This window comes from Chrysemys picta, chromosome 19, assembly GCF_011386835.1.
Source record: "Chrysemys picta bellii isolate R12L10 chromosome 19, ASM1138683v2, whole genome shotgun sequence".
NCBI classification, from domain to species: Eukaryota; Metazoa; Chordata; order Testudines; family Emydidae; genus Chrysemys; species Chrysemys picta.
Genome location: NC_088809.1, coordinates 14,284,189 through 14,307,510, shown reverse-complemented (window position 1 = coordinate 14,307,510; position 23,322 = coordinate 14,284,189). Strand labels below are relative to the sequence as shown.

Sequence of the window (23,322 nt, the reverse complement as noted above, 5' to 3'; positions counted from 1 at the left end):
ATGTCGTAATTAAAGCTGTCAGTTGGAAGGCAAGCCAATCGCCGAGAAAACACAGCATAACAAATGAAGTGAAATGATTCTGCGTGTAGCTATACAATGCTTCGCCAGGCATGAAATTAAATAAGTAATTTGATGTTGACATCAGAAATTGAAATGATACCCACTGTTCCTTCATTCAGTCAGACCTGCATAAACAATAGCCAGAACAAATATGTACAACACAGCCCTTCTCCCCACCCGGCTCCCCAAGTAATGCACAATATATATGCAAAATGGGTATAACTGTGCCTTCCAAGACCCGAAGGATGCAATTTTCTTTGGTACACAATAAGCTGATACTTCCAAGAGCATTACTACTACTTTGCTCCTGGCCCCAAAGTTCTTTTCTTAAAATAAATAAATAAATAAATAAAAATGAAACAATTTATTTTAAACGAGAGCCTCTGCAAGACCTGTTACTCAGGTTTTGCTCATGGGCTTCTGATGCAGGCTTCTCCTGCTGGTTGTGTGACGATCGAATGGTATGTATCAATGTGGTATTTTGTACCGGGTGAAACGCGAAACCATTTTATCTAATATAGGCACTCCTAAATGTAGGAGAAGTAATGCCAACCAGTGCAGGATCATGACTCCGCATGGGGCATGTCAAGATGCTGCCTGCATTCAACGGTTTGTACCAAGGCTGGGGACAGCGTAGCGCGATCATTTAGCTATTGAGAGATGTCAAAAAGGTCAGAAGCTTTCTGCTTACATGGTCCTTGCTTCAGCCTGTATGCTCTGTCAGTACACAACACAGCTAAGCTAGACTGGCAGGCTTTCTTAGCCACATGCTTGTCACGATAAACAAAATCCCTGTGCAAAACGTACTGTCCATATCTGGCTTGCAATGTTCAAAGGGTCATAATTCAGTCAAATCAAAACCAAATTTCCCTGGAATTCCGAAAAGCATTTCTCTTCCATTAAGGCCATTTCATTGCTAAATTTCAACTTTCTACCCATAGCCTTTATAGCAGTGGAGCTTTTCATGGAAGAGGTCACAGGAATTATATTATGGTAAATAAATGTTAGCTTACTCTTTTTGTACTTAAAATCTGAGCCATTTTTGCTGAAATTTTCACTAAACCCCCGCCCCCCCACCTCCTCCCACACGTTTGGGCAAAATCCAGTCTTGGACAATTTCATCCTGGAAGGTGCACGTTTTATAAAGTTGCAAGTGTCAGAGAATGGAATTAGAATGGAAATCATTGTCACCTGAATTATAGCAGCCTAATGATGATAATGGTACACCTATGGTACTTTGCAGTAAAGTCGTAAGGTTTATATAGCATAAAATAGACAATAAAAAAATAAAATGCTAAAACCCAGAGCAAATGACAGCCTTTAAAAGGAAAAAATAAAGGAGGATTAGATAATGGAGTCTGACTGTTGAAAACAAAAAAAAAATTCTGATCAAGCCACATCAACTATAATCTTTCAGCAGTGGGGATGGATGAGCTGAAGGAGAGCAGTAAGGGGGGTCAACTGCAAACCTTTATAGCCCAGCCCAGGTTCAGTCATTTGTTCACCTAAGAAGTCATAGTAGAACCCCTAGAAGGTGGATGACCCCTAGAATACAGGTGCCCTTCAGAATATGGTCAAAGGGAAAGATGTCTCAGGTAACCATGTTTCGAAGAATTAACGGCACTGAAGAGAACCACTTCAAGCCTCTTTATTTGGTTCCTTAATTGATGAACTCTCAGTATTACACTGAATTATTCACAACGAACATCGCTGTGACTCTGCAGTTTGTTGACACAATCCAGCTCCAATGAAATCACTGGAAATTAGTACAGCATAGGCCTCATCGGGCCTTAATTTCTCTCTCATTGGTGTGCTGCAGTGATCAAAAGTTATACTTACAGTAAGACTGAGTCCTAGCACGGAGAGGACTTCCTATAAGGGCTCCCTGCAGCCGCTTTTGAAATAGAGGGTTATGGTGTTGCAAACACTATATGTTTTCTCTGAGCTTGTTAAGTTTGGTTGGTGTTGTCCATGCTATTTCTGGTGCTCCTTATGGCATATTATTGCAAGTGAGACTGCCAGGGAACAGCAGGATTGACCAAGCTGTACAAGCTAGAGATAGCATTGATGACCAAAGGTCGTCTTTTCCATCTCCCTGGCCAGGAAAGAACAGTTCTCTATATCATATTTCCTTGTGTGTTGTCCAGTCTGGTTTGAAACCTTTCAGGCTGGGACTGTCAGCAATTGGACAATGTGTGCTATAAGGGAATAGATCAGGGATGGCCAAACTGTGGCTCGTGAGCCACATGTGGCTCTTTTACAGTTCAAGTGCTGCTTCGGTGCCCCCTGTCCCCATTCTCTACCTTCCAGACTGGCGGGGGGAGCTCGGGACCTCTGTCTTGCATCGGAGTGGTGGGATAGGGGATAGGCAGGAGGGTCTCATGGCTATAGCCCTGCAGGGCGCACTTGACGGGGAGCGGGGCTGAAGCCCTGAGCTCTGTCAGGATCTTCCTGCGGTGAAGCCCTGAGTCCTGCCAGGTGTGCCCGGCTCTCCAACTTCTGAAGATTGTCGTATGCAGCTCAGAGGGTGAGTAAGTTTGGCCACCCCTGTAATAAACAGTGAGCTGGATTGTGACTGAAGTGCTTAGGTCTCCCTAATTCCTGTGACTATAGAGATTACAATCACACCCCACCTTAAACCAGAATTTTATGACACCATTTTATACAAATTCTAAACCTGATTCCTTTGTTTGTTATTACTTTAGAGGTTTGAGTTTTAAAGTCTCTTTCATGCTGTGGGAATTGTTCTTTGGTTTGTTTATTTTTCTTCTAAAATCCTCAGGTTGTCAAAAATATGGAAGTCTAAATTGGAAATTCTCGTGACAATATGTCTGGGAAATGGGACATTGACTGTAGCTGCTTCTCTGTGCTCACGTGTTCTTTACATTTCAGTCTTCTAATTATGTTTACAAAATGTCTCATTTTAGAAAAGCAGTGTGTGCACTAACCAGGGCCTTTCGTGAATAAATTGGCAAACAGGTCATACACTGAAAAAGTCATCCAAATCCACCGGGCATTTTATTTTGAAGTCAGTCTATGGTATCTTTTTTCCTCCTCCCACCTGCCCCTTTGTGGCCACAAAGCTGAGTAGCTGGAGTCCAGGGCATTGAATGTCAGGGAGGCTGGTTGATGAGTGTCTGTTTAGTCTCATTGCAGGGCGAAATGCCATCATTAATTCATTACCCAGCTGCCTGTCAAATAAATTGGCAATTACGTCCACCGCGGAAGCTTGGAATTCAGTAAATAGCACGTTACCATCTCAGAGTCGTTGAGAGATGTAAAGGGAAAAATTAAGCATCACCATGTTTGTTTCAGTAGCAGATGACAAGGGGCAGCACATTGATGCTGTGATGTAGTGATGAAAAACTTGGAAAGGGCTGGTAATGAGCTATGTGGATTGGAACGTGTTAAAAACCATCACTGACTTTCCATTTTGTCTTTGTGTTTTATTGCAGAGCTCAGCTCCTTCCAGCTTGGGAACAGGCTACTTTGTAAGTGTATCTCAACTTCAACACATGTGCCTCTGAACAGCTTAGCATTACTCCTGAAAAAAGAGCTCTTTATTATATTGAAACAAGCATAAATAACCAACCTTAGTCTGCCTGATCATCTTCTATTCCTATTGTAGGTAATCAATTATAGCTTGAATTCCAGACCTGCTGGACAATGGTTTTATGAATTGACCTTGTCAGGTTAATTAACATATAAATTACCACTATATTTAATTTGTCTGATAGTAACAAGCAGTATGAAACACCAATCCTATGCCTCAGTTTACATAGTTGTGATATGAGATTCAAGGGTCTTGATTCCAATGTTTTTTATAGATTCACAGATTCTAAACCCAGATGGACCCATTATGATGATCTATTTCTACTCTGACCCCCCTGCAGCATATAAGCAACTGAATGTCAAGCAGTGATTTCTACACAGACCCATAACTAGTGGTTAAACTAGAGTATACGTTTTAGCAAGACACTGGTGACATTCCTTTGACTCCAGTAGAATTATGCTAATTTTACATTAATATGAGAAGAGAATGAGGCCCAAGATTGATCAATCAATCTTATCTATTATCACATAAAGTGTGATTTTTATTTTGTTTACTGTTAAGACTTATTCTATCACCATTGAATCCAGTGGACAGTTTATCTTTCTCTGGTATTTTTATATTGAACGTGGTTACTCCTCTTTTCAGTGTAATTTACGGTATATTCCCCAAGCAGGGTGTATTTCTGCCTTTCTAATATCTGTAGAGGAAATAGATCATTACATATTTCTGAAAACAGGTGGGTAAAATGCAATTAGACTTTTCCCACAGCGAGTGCTGTGTATAGTTAATAGTGTAATCAGAAGCTGCTCCCATCTTTTCATCAAACACAGGGGAAAAGAAAACTGTACACAGTCCATGATGAAGAAACTTTAAAGTATTTCTGTCCAGATTCCCAGAGTGCAATGTTCTTTCATTAGTACATGGAGAAATTAGTTACTTAGTGTAGGGTCTGTGATCCTACATAGAAAGATACTAGACTAAACTGGATAACAAATGACCTCACATGTAAAGGGTAAAATGCAAGCACAAAAATTGCTTAGCATTTGGAGGCTTGCCATGTCCTGCTGGATTTAAGTCGGACTTCAGCCTAAAGCCTTAACGCTTCTGCCAGTAGAAAGGTATGAAGAGAGTATTATCAGTTGAAGAAGGTTGGTGGTAGTTCCCATTACTGTAGCAAAATCCAAATTGCTTTAAGATGAGAAGAAACAGCAAAAGCTGTTTCATTCCTTTAGCCTCTCCCTACCCCACTATGTATCATGCATATTTGGTGGCGGGGTGGGGGGGGGGGGGGAGGGCGGAAAGGAATCTCTGCAACATCTTAAGAATTATCTTATATAAAGGCTAAAACTTGAGTATCTTTCCATAGTCTAGCGGAAGTGCCATCCTTTGTGACTGGACACTTATTTTTTACCTCTGATGAAGAAGAGTACAGATATGCTCTGGACTGGGTTAGATACTGTCTGAGAACAAGAGGTTTGTTAATTTTTAAAGCCTTGTCTCATTATTGTGGGAGCTGAATATGCATGGATGTGAGAGCACGCATTCAGCTTAATATTTGGGAAGCAGAGCGAACAGAAGAAAAGCCATCTGCTATCCTTTTACACCATACTGTATGTGGGTTGGTCCACTACAGTGAAAATCTGGAGGGTGTCAGTATCCCCTGTGCTTCATCCAAAAGCTTTAAAGTTTCCAATTCTCCAAAGTTAAGAGTGACAAAAAACAACAACAAGAAGAGGTTTTGAGTTCTTCTAGTGCCAACGCATTCGCATTTTTAATGCTGTTGTTTGAGATGGGCTTGGGGTGGGGGCCAAACCGCTTAAGTTTCACTAGTGTGTTGTGCTTAACTGTGTATAGTCTCAGTGATATTTTGCTTTTTCTTCCTATGCCACCAATAGTTAATGCTGTCATGTAGCTATCCTGGTAAAGTAATTTTTACACTTAAACAATTTTGGATGAAACTTGAAGGTTCCCCACCCCCGCTTTATTTTGGAAAGAGTTGTTTTTAGGATTATCTTGCTAAATTTTTTTTTAAAAGCCCATAACATTATTAACTTACATGGGGCAAATATAACCCAGATGTGTTCGGCAGTACCAGACAATGAGAAAAATGCTCCGAAATGATCCGCTCACCATGTGTTTCTGATAAATGCAATTATTGTATTATCAAAATGCAAACGAATATGAACTTGAATTGATGTTTTTACAAAGCCTTTAACCAGCAAGAGCCTGGTTGTCTTATTACTTTAGCTTGAATCCAGACTCTCAGAACCATGGCTCTTAGGGCAGAGTCTCAATTAAAACAACATGGGCTTTGAGTTCAGTCAATAATAAAGGCCCTTTACCTTCAGAAACATTGTGGTTTGGTATATGTTGTACTACAGTGTTACAGAAAGCCCCATGACATACCAGAAGAAACATCTATATCAGGTAAGTGAAAATGGGCTGATGGTTTTAACTTCATCATATACCCAGTTCTGACGCCTAACTTGGAAAGCCAGATGGAAGCAGATCTCCTACAGAACGGAGTGAGCTTTGAGGTATGGATAAAGCAGCAAAGATTTGCTGGTAAATTAAGAATTAATGAAATTTTTCTTCCTCTAGCTCAGTATTTTAATCATCTGGCCCTGTTGCTGTTTCTACCTCCCCCTTCCTCTTCAGTAACATTTGACAGTAGTACCCCTTCAACCAACAGGCATCCTTCTGTTTTCATTGCTGAGGAAAGTCACCCTCCCTGTATACCAGGCACTCTGTCCACACCCTTTCTAGGAAAGCAAGCTGAGGTGTTGACTGATGCATCTGTCGTGAAATCGACAGGCAACTCAAATGACATAACGGGCATGCCCACAGTTATGAAGCGTTGCTATCTTTTCTGTCCTCCTTGAGCTCCCTTTTTGAAAGTCTGGGTGCTCCATGACGTCAGCCTCCTTGTCAGTCACTCCTTGGCTTTGAGTAGTGAGGATCCTTCATCTCCATTTAGTTCTGTTGCTTTTTAAAGTGATTAAAATGCACCAGGTTTAAATGGAAGTTCATAGATGAGAACATATGCAAATATAGTTTTTAGATCAAACCTATTGGAATGAATGCTTAAACTAGACAAAATAGGAAAGGAAACCCCCCAGAGCAGTTTCACCTTTTGGGAGCTTTGGTGAATGCTTACCCTTAATATATGTGCTCATTCATCACATGCACACTCACATAGGAGATACTATTCTCCCTATAATTAGAGTTGTAGACTATTTGCAATCTATATCCTAATACTGTTGACATGTAAAATGTCACGTACTTGTAACCGTGTTGGTCCCAGGATATTAGAGAGGCAAGGTGGGTTAGGTAATATCTTTTTTATTGGACCAACTTCTGTTGGTGAGAGAGACGAGCTTTCGAGCTGCCCAGAGCTTTTCTTCAGATCAGAAGAATTCTGGGTAGCTTGAAAACTTTTCTCTCTCACCAACAGATGTTGGTCCAATAAAAGGTATTACCTCGTGTCTCGTGTAAATTGAATGTTTGAAATGTATATTGGACTAGTCTGCCTTTTCATTACCAGCAAGAAGAGCATTCTTCTTTTCCATTCTGAATGTTTTCAGTGGAACAATATGTCGTCTAGTAAACAGCCAAAATTCTATCTGCGTTATTCTCTGTGTAGTCCCTATGTAATATGGTAGCAATGAGGCAAATCCATTCTTCACTCAGGTCACTGGGAGTTTTGCCTGAATAAATAGTGTGTTTATGACTGTGTGTTTGGCCTAGTGTTTCTTAGCACTTCCGTGGTACAAAATGCTAACATTGTTCGTATACACATCAAGATCAAGTGTGTCTTGTAAAGCATGAATATGGGCGTATGTTCTGATTTGGTGGTTCCTATATCTCTCATGCTTGTGTGTGCAACATGCAGTATAGCAAAAATGGCTGTTTGCTCTCTTTGTTATCCATAGAACCTTGCTGGTAACACTGCTTGTTTAGGGGAATACTCTGAAGCTGATACCATGCCCTAGGAACACAAACCTGTGTTTATAAAATAAGACAGGGCCATCGTCATTTGCAATTTCTTCTCAAAACCTTTTTAGATTTCAAAACCAGTTAAAGTATGTGAGATTTTTTTTAACCCCCTCTAAGTGTCCCTGATTTCTATATCAGAGATTGAGACGTGCATAATTGGGATTTAAATAACAGCCTTACGTTTTTCTCTCATTTGAGTACAATAAATGATTTTGGCAGGTTGAGTTCTGCCATTTTAGCATCAGAAGTCACATGAAACCAAACCCACATTAGAGAATCGGAGCAGGTTTGGTTATTTGTAAGAAAATAAAATAGACATCAGAATCTAAATTATTGAATAGTTTTTTTCCTAAAGAACAAAACATATCCCAAAATTGTTAGAAATTACCTGATTCATCAGCTTGTGTTAATTGCTGATGAACATAGTTTGTCCTTTCTCTTATTGAAGTGGTTTGTAGCATATTTGTGATTTGATACTCAGGGTTTGTCTTATTTTTATTTATTTATGTATGTATGTTTTGGTTTATTTTCCGTTAGGATTTCAGTTTTTCTCCATACACACAATGGTTGGTGGGGTTTGAGGTTGGATACTGGCTGGTAGGCAAAGTCACTTTTTTGAGGGGGGGGCATGGAGAGCAAGGGAACTATCATGGAAAACAACTGAGGCATTTTAAAATAAAAAGGAAAAAAATAAAAGAAAAAGTGGCTGGCTGGCTTTGACCTTTGTTCTCTACTCAAGAAAAAATGTGTTTCTCTCCCTCCCGCCCCCCAATTTAAAGAAAAAAAAATCTCTGATTTGCCCCGAGGCTGGTAACTCAGTTCAGCAGATGTTTGCATAATTATGACGTGCCACTGGGACACCATGTTGTACAACGTTTCATTTCCTCGCACAGTGTTCCAGAAATCCATCCCATGAAAAGCAAGTGAACAACCAACCACGTAGGGTATTGACCACAGAAGAATCCATGCAACTGGCTAAAGGGAATGAATCTCACCGACATTTCCATGCATTGCAGGAATGCATGCCAAGTCGTAGGCTACAGGAGGAATGTGGATTAGGGTTGCCAATTTTGATTGGACATATTCCTGGAGGTTTCATCACATGACAATCTTTAATTCCTGGAGACTCCAGGACAATCCTGAAGGGCCGGCAACCCTAATGTGGTCTTGGGTACACTAAAGAGTACTCCGTTTGTACACTCCTGTTTTAGATACAACGTGTAACCAATATTTTTTTCCTCCATTGACTGTGTATTTGAATCTGAACAATCTTAAGTAGAGCAGCGGTCCTCAACTAGAGGTATGTGTACCTCTGGAGGTACGCAGAGGTCTTGCAGGGGGTACATCAAGTCATCTAGATATTTGCCTAGTTTTAAAACAGGCTACATAAGTCAGTACAAACTAAAATTTCATACAAGGCAATGTCTTGTTTATATTGCTTTATATACTATATACTGAAATGTAAGTATAATATTTATATTCCAATTGATTTATTTTATAATTATATGATAGAACTAAGGAAGTAAGCAATTTTTCAGTAATAGTGCGCTGTGACACGTCTGTATTTTTCTCTGATTTTGTAAGCCAAATACTTAAATGGGGTGAAGCTTGGGGGTACGCAAGACAAATCAGACTCCTGAAAGGGGTACAGTAGTCTGGAAAGGTTGAGAGCCACTCAAGTAGAGCCTTTACTTCTGTTTCATTCCTTGTGATGGTCAGGTTTCATAAACTAGCTGGAGTGTGATAAAGACACTACTCTAGGAGTGTAAATAAGGCACTTAATTTCAATAGGGTAGGAAACGTGTGGCTTGGATACCCAAAATATCATTTGAAACAAGTTAAAAAATGCAACCAGGGTTTGTTATGGAAGGAATGTACTCTTTTAATGCTGAGTGTCACATTTTCCTTGTAGTCAACGATGGCAGTAAACAGAAGTTATTGGTGTTGCAGCTAGCTCGAGACACTTATCTGCAGTGCTTGACTTGAGAAGCCAAATATTTAGATGTTTTGCTCACGTAAAAAGGTTTGTCCATTTGAAAATACAATGGATTTTTATAAAAGCACCCAAGCGACTGGCTATTTAGATGCACCACAGTCAATAAACTGTCATGATGTCTTCTACATACACATTTGAAAAGACAACTCCCTGTTACCCGGTGTTCGGCACTGTAAATCATTCTTAACAAATCCTAACTTACTTAGCAGGCTAATGAATGATCTCCAACTTTCTCACAGTAATTAGCTTGGTATCATTTCAAAGGGTATGTACTGTACTGCATTTCAGCCCTATTTTAAGTCACTGTGTCTCCATTTGGGAAGGAATATACTATTCCTTTAAGAGACATCTGAGAGCTCACAACCAAAATCGCCTGGCGGTAATCAAGGAAGCTCCCTACTCTGCCCTGGGGCTGGCCTGCATAAATAGGAGGAGGAAATTGAATAGGGGAATGAACGGATTTCATTAGAGGTGGGCAGCCACGTGTTGCAGTTTCTTTTCTCTCTCAGGTTACTAGCTGGACCAGGGTCCAGAGACTTTGTTTTGCTGACTCAATTTGACAGTTTAGAAGCATGGCTCTGAGGTAGGGGGCCTTATGAACTTTTGCAGAGACTTCTTCCCTAAGGCCTTCTTCAAATGACATAATCTTTTGTTAATTTGTTTTGGGTCCTTCCGCGCTGGCCTGTTCTGGGATCTAGTACACCATTCTTTACAGAAGAAAAAGCTAACAACCCTACATTGTAAATCTTCTAGTTATATTTTCAGATGCAAGAATAATGAACAAGATTCCCAATAGAAATCTCTCTGAGGGTGATGGTTTTCTGTTAGAGTTTGCAAATAGTAATGCAGCAAATTTAGAATGGAGCAGATAGTTGTGACAGTTTTTAGTTATTTGAAATCTTTTAGATGTTGCCTTTTATTTTCCAGAAGCCACTGAAAATGCAGTGCACTTGAAACAGGTGGTATAAGTGATACAGCGCCATTACCAAATAGACATAACATGCAATAACATCTTCCCCGGGTCACTTAATTTTAATTCTTGTAAACTTCAGTGTTGTCCCCAGCATAGCTTCATTCAAAGAAATGGGGGGGCATATTAGAGATAATGTGACCATCAAAGCAAATAGCAGGCAACTGTATTTCCCAAATTCGATTAATAATGATGACAATTGTAAGTGGAATACAAACTGCTATTTTTCATGAGCAGAACTCTACAGTTCTTTGGGGTATAAAGTGAAGTAGAAAGTATCTGGTTGAAATGAGAGCAATATTTAGATAGGCAGAATGGAATTATTCAGGTTGAAATTTGAGCAGGAGACGGGCTAACCTCCTTCCCTCAGATCTATTATGAACAGAAATGATGTTGCAATCCTTCTCAAAGATGCTACCTCAAGCTTCATAGAACACACTGTGCCATGAATTACTGTTATGAAAATACTACGTTGTATTCAAAAAGCCACTTTACGAACATCTATCCTCACAAACCCCTCTATGAAATAGACAAGCAAATATTGTCCACATCTTAACTAAAAGAAAACTGAGACAGAATTCAAGTGACATACCCAAGTAAGCAGAACTGAGGTCAGAAATCAGAAGTTCCTGACTCCCAGATCAACCTTTGGCCTGTTGAACCAGTGGTTTTCCACCAGCAGACCCCCGCTTCTCGCAAATGTAATCAACACATATCCTACTGATACGAATGAACTACACTGGAATTCTCCCCTCCCTTCCCCCCGCCCCCCACGTGTTCATTTGATTCACTTAGAGGGTGGCTCAAAAATGGGTCATGGCTCACTGATTAGGAAGTGATGAACTAGACTCCATGGCCTTCCTGAGAACAAAGAGTTCCCCCATTTGTTGCAAGTGGTGGGTAGAGGGCTGCATTAGTAATTGTCAAAACCTTAGCAGGGCATAATTGCTTTCCAGTTCTCATAATTAGTTCACCTTTTCAATGAGCTTCCGAGTAAACTTCCCTGAATTGCCCAGCCTCTTAATCTTTATCCAAACCTGTTTTTTAAAAAGAAATCAACCTTCATTTTGTTACATAATAAAACATGATTTTTGTCACTTTCCACTTCTAAAGATGACAAGGTTTATTCAAGCAGCAGACAGGGTGAGATTTGCTGCTGTTCTAGAAGGTGTCTGTCAAACTCACTGTGTTACAATGTAGCTTATTTTTTATTATTATTTTGCATCAGCCTGGAATAAGTATATTCTTGGCTCATCAGCTCTTGTGAAGCAAAAAGAATTATTTTGTGTTTTCTTTCTTTTTCTCTCCCCTCCCTCCTTTTTATAACATGTGACACAAATTGCAAACGTGAAGCTGAATAATAAAGAATTGCTTCACTGATTGCTAAACATACATTATGGTGCTTTTAAACTCATTTCAGGTCATCGTGCTGCAAATTAGTTTGATTGCAAGCAGTTAAGCTGTCATATACAAAGCCTTCTTCCTCCTAGGGTCTCAGTTTCAAATCATTAAAACTGAATGCTCAGAAGCGCTCAGTGTATGTATTGTGCATTTAATGTTTTGGTGGAAAGCAGTATTGGGTCTCTTGGGACGACTCACTACCATTTCAGGGATAGGAAAGGACTGTGTAATCCCCAAGAAGAGACCACTTCAATGATGGGCATGGTTTTAATGGCTCTTTAGCATCATCTTTAAAAGGTTGTCAACTGCGCCATACGCAAACCAGGGGTGACGTCCTGCTCTTCTTACTCAGGATGTAAGATCTATGAGGATTTTTTAGCTACCCAAGTGAGTAGCGCAGCATTAGACCACTTTATTTTTCTCAGTCCTATGTGAATTAGGGGAGATTCTCTGCTGTGGTGATGGAAGGGGGAGGACATCAAAACAAACATGTTTCATATTTTTCCCTAAACAAACAACCATAGAGATTTTTTCAGGTTTCCGTGTCCTTTTTGCTGTACCTTATACATGGGCTGTATTTTTGAGAATAGCTGAGTGGCACACTATTCTGTGCAAATGTTTGGTATTATTCCAAAGAGTGCATCAATAAAAATGTCTCGGGGAAATTATTTGCCTTTGTCTTTCTAAGACGGGTTTCTGAGAGTGGTTCCTTGCATCTGCGCTGCTGAGGTTCAGACATTAGAACTAATAGAGTGCTGTGGTGGGACCAGGGGTGAAAATTCATCCCTATCCAGAGAGCCACAAGAACTAGGCCTTTGCCCCACTTAAATGGTGCATAGCATTACATTGGCCTTCCATACAGGGATGAATTTGACACCCATAGAACAAATTTGGTGACCCCAAGAGTCAATATTACCAACCATTCAGCCCTAGCTGGGACTACCAGGAGAAAAGATGAGGCATGTGGTGCTGTACAGAGTATGTACATGATATGTATTTATATGAACAAAACCAAAGCCATGAGATGCAGTATGACAAATTTTTGGGACATGAACAAAACTGGTGGTTTGGTTTTGCCTTTTTCTAGATAAATATATTTTGTTTCTCTTGCTCTCTCCTATTTTGGTTGAGTGTATTTATTTAGGCCACATCGGTCAGAAAACTCAATTTCCTGCCAAACCTGCAAATACGGACATGTTGCTGGTGTGACTTAGTGAATGAAGCCCTGTTCTTACTATTCTGTGCCAGGGTTACGTTGGGAGTCATTTTAGTTGGGTGGAAATTAGGCACACAACTCCTATTACTACCTGCGTGAGCAGCTTGCCTGATCTCCATGCATCACTATGGAAGGGTCTTCGTTGAGATCTTTCTGTCTGCCTTGATTTAAAACACACCTTTGCCTGATTGGAAGGAAATAGAATTAAAGAAACTTTAAAATAAATAAATAAATAAATTGCACCTTTCTCAAAAATTAGTGCTGGAGCAAACATTGGTCTATTCCTCCTTTGTTTCATGCTGAAGGATAGTAGGATTGGACCTTAGGAGGAAAAAGCATCTCCTGATTGCAAGAATTAAGCCCAAATTGCATAGAAAAGAGTTCAATCCTCTTTCTCAGCCTTTTATGTCGGAGCTCAAAATTGCTGTCTGATAAAATGTAGGACACCAGATTGAATTACTTCATTGAACCACTGCTGTCCCCTGTTAATGGTAATTGCGCGGATATAGCGGTCTTTCTTGGCAACATCTCAGATATTTACCTCCCACTGTTTTTCAATTCAGACCTTTGATGAAAATATTCCCAGTACTTCTTTAAAGCAGACACCCAACTGTCTTTCTTGACAAAGGCAAGGTCTCTAAATCAGATCCTGACAATTTGTGACACAGCAGTCTATCTAAATCACCTTTTACCTATGTCACCATGTCATTTCCTGAAGAAAAAGTGTCCATCAGAGGAGGGTTTCTGAAGGCTGGGAGCTCTGAAATTCTGTGCTTTGGAAGAGGAAGAAACAGGGGATTCGTGTGTTTGTCTCAGTGGAAGTAATTAGATGAAAGCTTGTAATGCTGCGATGCATGCTGTAATGATTCTTTATAAATATTTGGAGGTACTTTGTCCGTAAGGAAAATATTATTAGGTTATTACTACTATCAGCCCACTGAGAAGTGATGTGTTTTCTTGAAGGCTGTTGTTTTGACAATAGCCAGTGTGTAAAACAAAGAAGCAGAGCAAATGTTTTCTTAACTGCACCCAGGGGTTAAAATGCATTCAACTTATTCATCTCTTGCTATCTCATCTCCGTGCAGGTGCCTAACTCCGCTTCCACAGAGATGTGGCTGAACCACTCAGTTAAGATTAACACTATTGTTTCAAGTATCAGAGGGGTAGCCGTGTTAGTCTGAATCTGTAAAAAGCAACAGAGGATGAAGCCATTACTTGCATCTGAAGAAGTGAGGTTCTTACCCACGAAAGCTTATGCTCCCAATATTTCTGTTAGTCTTAAAGGTGCCACAGGACCCTCTGTTGCTTTTTACTATTGTTTCAAGACATCTTGCATCATAGTAAATAGCCTTTGATTTGTGCAATGTGATGCCTGTAATAGTGGCCATTGGGAAGTTCTACTGTTGTGTGTCCTGAAAACATTGTAAAGAAATGCAGACCATTTGCTGCAGAACTAGAAGACTTCCTCACTGCATATTGGGCGTCTTCTGTTTTGCTTTTGGTATTAATTAGAGATGAGCAAGTAGTGCCAGTGATGGGCTAGATGTAGAGTGCTATTGTGATAATTGTATTGGGGGAAAACTCATGAATTCACCTGTATTTGCAAATAAAGGGGAAGTAATTTATTTAAAAGTTGTCATGAAATTCAGCCAGTTTGTCCGGGAACAAAATTTAACCATCTGTAGTATTAGGCTCTTTAAGGCAAGGACTGTGCCTTCCTGTATGTTTGTGCAGTGCATAATGGGCCAATGGGCCGCTGGATGCTACTATAATAGAACTGTTTAATATAAATCATAATGTGGACTGATGGGTTTGTGTTAGAAACTGCAGAGAGCTTTGCAGCCCAAGCAGACACCTTGCATATTGAAAGATCATGTACTAGCTCCGTTTGCATAGTAGGTTTGCTCACCATTGCCAATGAGTCTGTGCCCATAAGGGACTGTGATGAAAGATGAGCCCGGGGAATATTTATGACTGCTGTAGCATCTGCACAATGGTTGCAGAATGTAAAGTTCGTGTTCAGAATGGGGTCACGATTTCACTCTTTCGTCTGGAGCCAGTTGGAAGCATTGCAAGTGGAAGGCTGGACCGTTGAGCTCATCAGAGAGAGAGGGAGTATGGATTGAGTTTCGAGGAAAAAATTTCCGAGTGACACTTAAGGACTTCCTTACTAAGTAATTGAAAGAGCTAGAAAGGGAATGGAGAGGAATTGAAGCCACATACCACAACTTTTTTTTACCAAGTGCTTTTAGAAGAACCATTTTTAGAAGTTCCACTTCTGTCCTTTTCTCCGTTAGCAAAAAAATTCTAAAAACCACAGCACCATAAGAAACAGAAGGGAGAAAGACCATATCCAGTACTTAGCATTTTTCTTTCTTTCATGAGGCTCCTCGAGATGGCTGAGTTCAGACACCTAGATCTGAAGCCAGTGTAATAATATTGAACCAGTTGCAGTCTCTTCCTTCCCCTGCCTGTGGAAACTCTTCTTCGGGCATTACAAGAATTGACACGTTCAACAAAAATCTTCCGGCAACTGCAGCACCAGCTCCCCAATTCTGTCCAGTACACGGAATCTGAGCTTGAAAAATTGGCGAGGCAGATGCTAGAAAAGAAATCAATGTGCTTGTGAGACACTTTAAAAGGTGGGAAAGTGCTGCTGCAGGTCCATCTGCAGAAAAATCACTTACACTTGGTGGCAATTTCCACCCATTCTCCCCCAAAAAGTCAACATCTGGCATGCAGCATTGTTTCCACCTTGAAGTGGCAGCTACATCAAAGGCAATTCACTTTTACAGGAAAGACCCGGATGCATAAGCAAGCCTGAACCCAATGCTGGCACATTAATATTCGAGCATCTTCTGAAGGAGTGTACTGTAGTGTTGATGGGCCTGCCAGCCGTGAAGCCTGGGGATGCTATTAAACATCACCCTGCCCTGGTCTTGTTTTCTCTTTCCCTATCCCCTCTTCTCCACTGAACACAAACTGTGAAAAGTCCAAGAACTGCTGCAGTGCCAACAGGAGCTAAATTACTTGCAGCTGGTGAATGCCACCTGTGCCTGTCACACTTCAGCCAAATCAATCTCTTCCCCAGAGCACCTTGTAGCGGGGAATCCAAAAGCCATTCAGAGCAGGGCAATGCTTAGCAGGGAGAGAGGGGAAGCGAAAGTAAGAGTTCTCGCTCCTGAGCTGAGCCTGTTGTAGCACTAATATTACTCCTCCACTAGCGGTCTCTCCCTTCCCCTTCTGTTACCCAGCTCCTCCTCTTGCCCCCTTGAATCACCTCTTCTCCATTCTTGTAGCCCATTGCTTATGAATATTTATTTAGCCATCCTTCTCAGTCCCTGCTCTCTCTCTCTCCTTCCCAACCTGTTAAAAATTTAAATCTGCTAAAAAAATAAAATGCTCTCCAAATCAGAGCTGAAGTAAAGAGTAACCTTCCCCCATGTATACTTTGAGAGTCAGCCATACAGGGGGTAGTACCTGATGGTACCGTATTCACCACCTGGATAAGCAGCCTCTCAGCATGATGGGGGATTACACAGAGCCACTGTACCTACCCCTTTACTTACTATTCCTCTTCCTTGATTCCTAGACTCCATCAGTTGCTCAGCAGTTCCTGAAAGGTTGCTGGTTATTTCCCCCTTTTAGTTGATGCGTTCTGTTCTAATTGCTTAAACTACCCATGTTTTATAGAACCAAGAAAGAAAAGGCCAACCTTTATCATTAATGTAAGAAGGACAGTTTAGTTCCATCCGATCACCAGATTTTGTTTTCCAAACTCCTTTTCAGGTTCCAGTTCAAGAGATCCAAACCTGATGAAGTCAGTGAACATTTTATTATAGATTTCAGCGCAGTCAGTCCTAACAATCTCTACATTCTTTTCTAAGATGCAAAGAAAGTCAATATGAATTGAACTGTTGCAGTTACTTTAGGATTTTAATCAAGGGCATGACTCATTTGAATCATGTGAAGTCAATGGGACTGCTCATGTGCTTAAACATAGGCACATGCTTAAGTACCTTGTTGAATCAGGACTTTTTTATTCTTTAATGTCCTCAGTTGTTTAGTCCTCAGTCATTGTCCTCCTTATACTTCTGCCATTCATTTCTTAGCCATTTCCTCCCTGTTTGTTATGGCCATCTGTGTCTTTTGCTGTGAATTTCTTCTGCACTGATTTCTCCATCTTGCATCCTTTCATGTGGTCCTCTTTTTCCTGTGTGCAGTCCAAGTGCCTGGAACAAGAATAGTAATGTCTTTGTTCTTTGTCCAACTACTTGAAAACATTCATTTGGTTTTATATTGGAAGGTAAGGGTGAAGGGGGGAGCTCATCCCCGTTGCAACATGTAGAAAAAGAGGAAGAAAATAAAGAGCAGCATCATAAACTGCCATTTGATTCTTCATTGTCTTGGACAATTACACTGGTAGTTTTACTTATGGGTTTGATATTCCTATTGTTTTGTTGATGGGAGGCTTGTTTCCTAACATTCTTCCAGGTTCTTTCCATAAGCCTCTAGGAATGGGCTCCTATACATTATGTTGATTATGGTTGCATATTCATGTAATGAAAAATAAGCGTTCTTTTGAACTGGGTTTCCTGCAGAGATTCCACCAATATTCCCCTATCTTCCTTCCCCACTTTTTTCCCCCACACTTCAAAGACTCAGCTTTGGGAGACGCATTCCCTCTGATGAAGGTTGGTAATTTCCACCAAAGAGGTGCCTTCTATCATCCCCTTTTCTGGCATACTCCAGAGGGAGTCAGAAGAGAATGATTGCTCCCCTTAAAGGGTTGATGGTCCTGCCTGAGGGCATTCTCTGTCCATACTTTCCATGGTGCTTAGGACTTGAATATGAATAGGCTGGGGGCGGGGGTTAAATTCTCTTAGTTTACAATGTTCATTTTGCTAGAAAGCAGTAAAATATCTCCTCTAATGACTGCTGCATCTAAAATAGATTAAATTAGTGGTTTTAAGCATTTCACAACTGACTTACAAAATTACTTCTCGTCTGTTTTCAATAAATAACTTTTTTATATTAATTTATTTCTGAGCTTTGCTTTGATTGCTTTTTTTTTTGCCGTGGCATCAAACTGTATCCTATTTTAATCAGTTTCTCCAAGATGCTTTCATGATTTATGCTATGTAGGTTATTTAAAGCACTAAATTGCTACTTTGGGTATGTCCTAGAAAATCAGCTTCTTTATAAAAGGCTACTTTTAAAGATCATGCTTCTCCGAGGTAAGGGATTTAACTTTCACTAACCATCTTTTATGTCCTGTGGGATTTTACAGGTATGCTGGAATCAATTATTCTCTTGCATTGTGGATCATGCAGACATTTTAGTTGAGGATGTAACAAAATGCTGATAAGTACTCAGTAAGAAGTAAAATGCAAAGCACATCTGGTTAAATTACTTTGTGTTATTTATTTTCTGTTACAGTACCACAAAAGACCCTTAATAGACCGTGGCTTAGAGGATAAAGCACTGGTCTGGTACTTAGGAGATTTGGGTTCTGTTCTTGATTCTGCCACTGGCCTGCTGGGTGATTTGGGCAAGTCACTTCCCCGCTCTGTGCTTCAGTTTCCCCACTTGTAAAATGGAGATAATGTTACGGACCTCCTTTGTAAAGTGAGTTATGCTCTACTGATGAAAAACATTATATAAGAGTGAGGTGGTGGTGTGGTATTACACTAGGCATCATAGAAACACATTAACACAGAGACAGTCCTTGCCCCAGAGAACTCACAGTCTGAGGGCAGGTCTTCACTACGGGGGCGGGGGTCGATTTAAGATACGCAAATTCGACCTATCGGAACCGGCTTACCCTGCTCTGAGGACAGTGGCAAAATCGACCTCCGCGGCTCCCCGTCGACGGCGCTTACTCCCACCTCCGCTGGTGGAGTAAGAGCGTCGATTCGGGGATCGATTGTCGCTTCCCAACAAGATGCGATAATTTGATCCCCGAGAGATCGATTTCTACCCACTGATTCAGGCGGGTAGTGAAGACCTAGCCTCAGAGCGGGACATTAAAGCAGCAAGTGAATTAATGACAATTGGAGGCAGTCAGCAGGAAAAGGCTGCTGAAGAGACAGGTGAGCATGCAGTAAATAAATGGTAATCACAAGATGGGCATTGTGTAAATCCAACAGACACATTATTCAGCACAATTGTTGTACAGTTCTTGGGCCAGATGTTTAGCTGATGTAGATCAGCTCAGATCCATGTCGCTTCAATGGAGCTAGGCCAGTTTACACCAGCTGATGTTCTGTTCTGTTGTTATTTAGCAATAGAGATGGTATACTTGCCTAATAGTAGTGGGAACCTTAGAAGGGAGCTTGAGGTGAAATTGATTTACTAAACTTACAAGTCACATTTTTCCATGTACAGTAGTAAGTTGGGGAAGTACTAGCCCAGTTCAGAGCCTTGGGAAACTTACCATTTGTGCGCTGTGTGTGTGTGTGTGTGTGTGTGTGTGTGTGTGTGTGTATATATATATATATATATAGTTGAAAAATTGTTACTGGGCAGAATTATCACCATTCTCAACAGCAGTTGATACTAGTTTGTACCAAAAATGGTCCAATTCTTTCAGGGCAATAATTGTGACTTTTCGTGAATATGTTCCACTTGAAAACCTATCATTTTTGACTGAGTCCTATTGTTAAGGTGTTGAAAACCAAAATAAAAAAAAACCAAGCATGTGTTTAAACCTCAAAAGTATCAGCGCTTTCATGTGGATGAGGGGAACATTTTAAATTTTTTTGTTAAAAAAACTGAGGCAAGATTGGAAATATTTCACCTTTTGATCAACCGCTGTGATTCACCCCACGCTTTTGGGGGAACATGTTTATCTGTAGTAAAATTCTTCCCCCCCCCCCCCCACGAAAAAAATAAACCCATACGCAACTCCCACTGTTAGTGGAAAGAGCTTGTGGGTTAGTGATTGGAGCAGCTCTTCAGGAATCAGTTTTTGACTCTCCTTCTCACTCATTATTGCCCTATTTCAGCCCAGCCCTTAATCATCGGCTCCATTTTAAGCATGTGCTTAAGTTCATTCGTTTTCCAGAAAGCACGTAAGTACATACTTAGTTCAACTCCATAGGACTTTAGTCTTCGCTGCTTTGCTGAACAGGGACGGCTTGAAGATCAGTCTTATGGTTCAGCATGTATATAAGTGCCCTGGTGAGTTGGGATGGCCTTGGATAAACCAGCTTTTACCCATCTGTCATAAAGGAGATTCATCAATGAAGCAGTCTGAGCCCTGTGGGCCTGAATCGGTTGGCTCGGCCAGCCGTGAGTTTTTCTTTTCTGTGTAGACATACCCTTAATGCTCATAAATTGCTTTCAAGCTTCTAAGTAAAATTCAGTTATCAGAATCAACAACATTGCAGCTCATTTAACTTATGCATAACAGCATGACAGTAAAGAAAATAGGATTTCTCATTAGTAAGGAGTGTCATTAAAAAGAGTATACATAGGTAGTCGTTTGTGTGGATGTGTACAGGTCTTCTATGTAGGTGTTCGTGATCCCCATCACTGTACTAGCTATTCAATTCAGTTGCCATTGAAATCTTTTCAGTGGCCACTTGCAATTATTTAACTCTACTATGGTATTGACATCTTTACGTACATCACAATTGCATTATCAAAAGGTAGCATTATAGAAATGTTAGGAACTGCTTTACGTATGGGAGTCTATGTATCTGCATGCATGGAATATGTGTTTTTGTATATGCTTATAATTTTCTTTCAGTTGCTCAGCTGCAGCTCAGCAGCTGGTGCCCCAATGTTTTGAAAATCTTTGAGACCTAATTAGGCTCTCCACAGAGTATGGCTCATCTAGCCATTCTGAATAAACAAATGTCACCGTTTGTATTAGAAAATCTCTACAAATGACTGATCCCTGTCATGGGGTAACATTAATCTTTTTAGTATAGATTTTCAATAGTTAACCATCTGGCTCCATGTAGTTTTTCAGAAAACATTTGTTACCAGGGCCAATGGGAAGAAGTAGGTGGGATTAAAAACCTGAGTACATCAGATGAAGCATTAATCTTTAGGATTGGCCATTTGTTTTATCAAAACGACTCCCTAAAGATAATATTTCACAGCATGACATACTTGTGTGGACATCTTTTAAAATGAGCAAATATTTTTGTATCTGTCAGGCTCTACAGATTGCAATTTAAATGTGGAAGAATTCAACATTTGTTTAAGATTTGTTGTGCATTTACAGTGCGTTGCTGTTCAGTTGAACCACCTGGTAGCTTGCAGTGGTTGTTGATAGCATATTCCGCTCAGAAGTAACGCCTTTCATCTGAGGAGCTAAAAGTTCTTAAGCAAACATTAATTAATTCTTAAACACACCTGTAAATAAGGTGGTGGTTTACTCATCTGATGGACACATTTAGGAAGAGAGATTTAAATATTAAGTCTGAGGTCATATAGTGAATCAGAGAATGGGTCTCTGTCCAGCAAAGCACTTAGGCACATGCTTAATTTTAAGCATGAGTAGTCACATTGACTTGAATGGGCCTAATTGCTTTGCTGGACTGGGGCCATAGAACGCAGGTCCTGTCTCGGTTCTCTGCTCTAACTGCTCAACAACATGATCCACGAGGCTTGGTTCTGTCCTTTGGAGTGTTCACATCTGGCTGGCTCATCTGCAACCTGACCTCCCTTCATTACTGTCCAGTGTTGGGTACTCAGGGTACGTCTACACTATCCTCCGGATCGGCGGGTAGTGATCGATCTATCGGGGATCGATTTAATCGCGTCTACTGTAGACGCGATAAAATCGATCCCCGATAGCTCTGCCATCGACTGCGGAACTTCAGAGAGCAGCTCTTTCAAAACTGGCCATCTTGCAGGGTGTCATTACCCACCACTCCCTTTTGTCTTAGTCATGTGCGATTTTGGCAGGGTTTCCTCTTCCCCTTCATGTTGGAGGTTCTAGTAAAGGTCACTGAGTGGTACATTGTCACTACTCTAAGGGCAGGAACTTAGAGCTGGCTAGCTGGTGCTCTGTTGACAAAATGCTATTTTATCCATGAGTTTCAGATAGCCCTGAAACCTTCAGATAGATTGGGCTGTACGGTATGCTGTTAGAATACAAATTTATCACTCCTTAGAACACAATTATCCTCTAATCCTGTAACAGAGTAGGCAAGGATCTCTTCATTCTTGAGAGATTTTTTTTTTCCTTGCATGGATTTTGTGCCAAAAAAAGTAACTCCCAAAAAAGTACAGGTTTTTTTTTTTGTGTTTTGTTTTATTGGACAGAGTCTAGCTGCTGCAATTTTTTGACTTTCCGAAATGGGTTTTATTTCATTATGGATAACTTCCTTGCAAAGGATGTATCTTAGATGGCAATCTCTTTGGGACAGGGACTGTATCTTCCTGTGTGTTTGGACACTGCCTAGCACTACCATGAGCCGCTACTGGAATACAAGTAATGATTGTCCTCATCTGTGTCTCTCACCAGTACACCATTGAATAATGTACAGCACTGTAAAACATGTTTATATCTTCTAACCCAATCATGTCTGTTGCAATATATTCAAATAAATGGTAGGGTTTCTTCCTGATTCTTCCTGATAGAGAATGATTTATAATAATCTTGTCATGCCAAACTCATAATAATACTAAATGAAGACATTTGTTGAAGGAAGTGATTGTAAATTACATGCAAATTCAAGCTCTGCTGGAATTAATCAATACGGGGACAGAATTTGTGCATTCCTGGTAGAGTAATACTGACTCTAATCCCATAGATTTCACATTTCCATGGGAATTAAGCATTTATTTTGATTTAAACCATTGCTTGTACTTTAAAAGTGGGGGGGGGGAGGAGGGACAGAAAAAAATGCTGTTTTGTGTGTTTTACATACTTGTGGAAGATCAGTACCTTCATGTCTGGATGTGATAGTTTGTGTGCGTGCCCATCTAATCTGTGTTCCTTAAACCAATCTGCATTTTCACCCAGTTATGAATTTTGCATAGTCATTGTAGACCCATCCCCTACAAAAACATCTTGTTTCTGTGTTGAATAGACCAGAGCAAGGCACTACTAGCTCAGCGATCATTCTGAATACAAATCTTTTCTCAAAATCCCCCTTGGGATTTCAGTT

General features: G+C 40.4%; 1 protein-coding gene across 10 annotated transcripts in view; it reads left to right on the top strand.

Moving 5' to 3' along the window:
- The window catches only part of AUTS2 (activator of transcription and developmental regulator AUTS2), a 966,537-nt gene that overhangs the window by 460,385 nt on the left and 482,830 nt on the right, over window positions 1–23,322 (top strand). For all 10 annotated transcript variants that reach the window (XM_008178896.4, XM_065573290.1, XM_024099737.3 and 7 more), the window contains one exon: window positions 3,516–3,551. In XM_008178896.4, coding sequence (XP_008177118.1) covers window positions 3,516–3,551 — 36 coding nt within the window. The remainder of the gene's footprint in view (window positions 1–3,515; window positions 3,552–23,322) is intronic.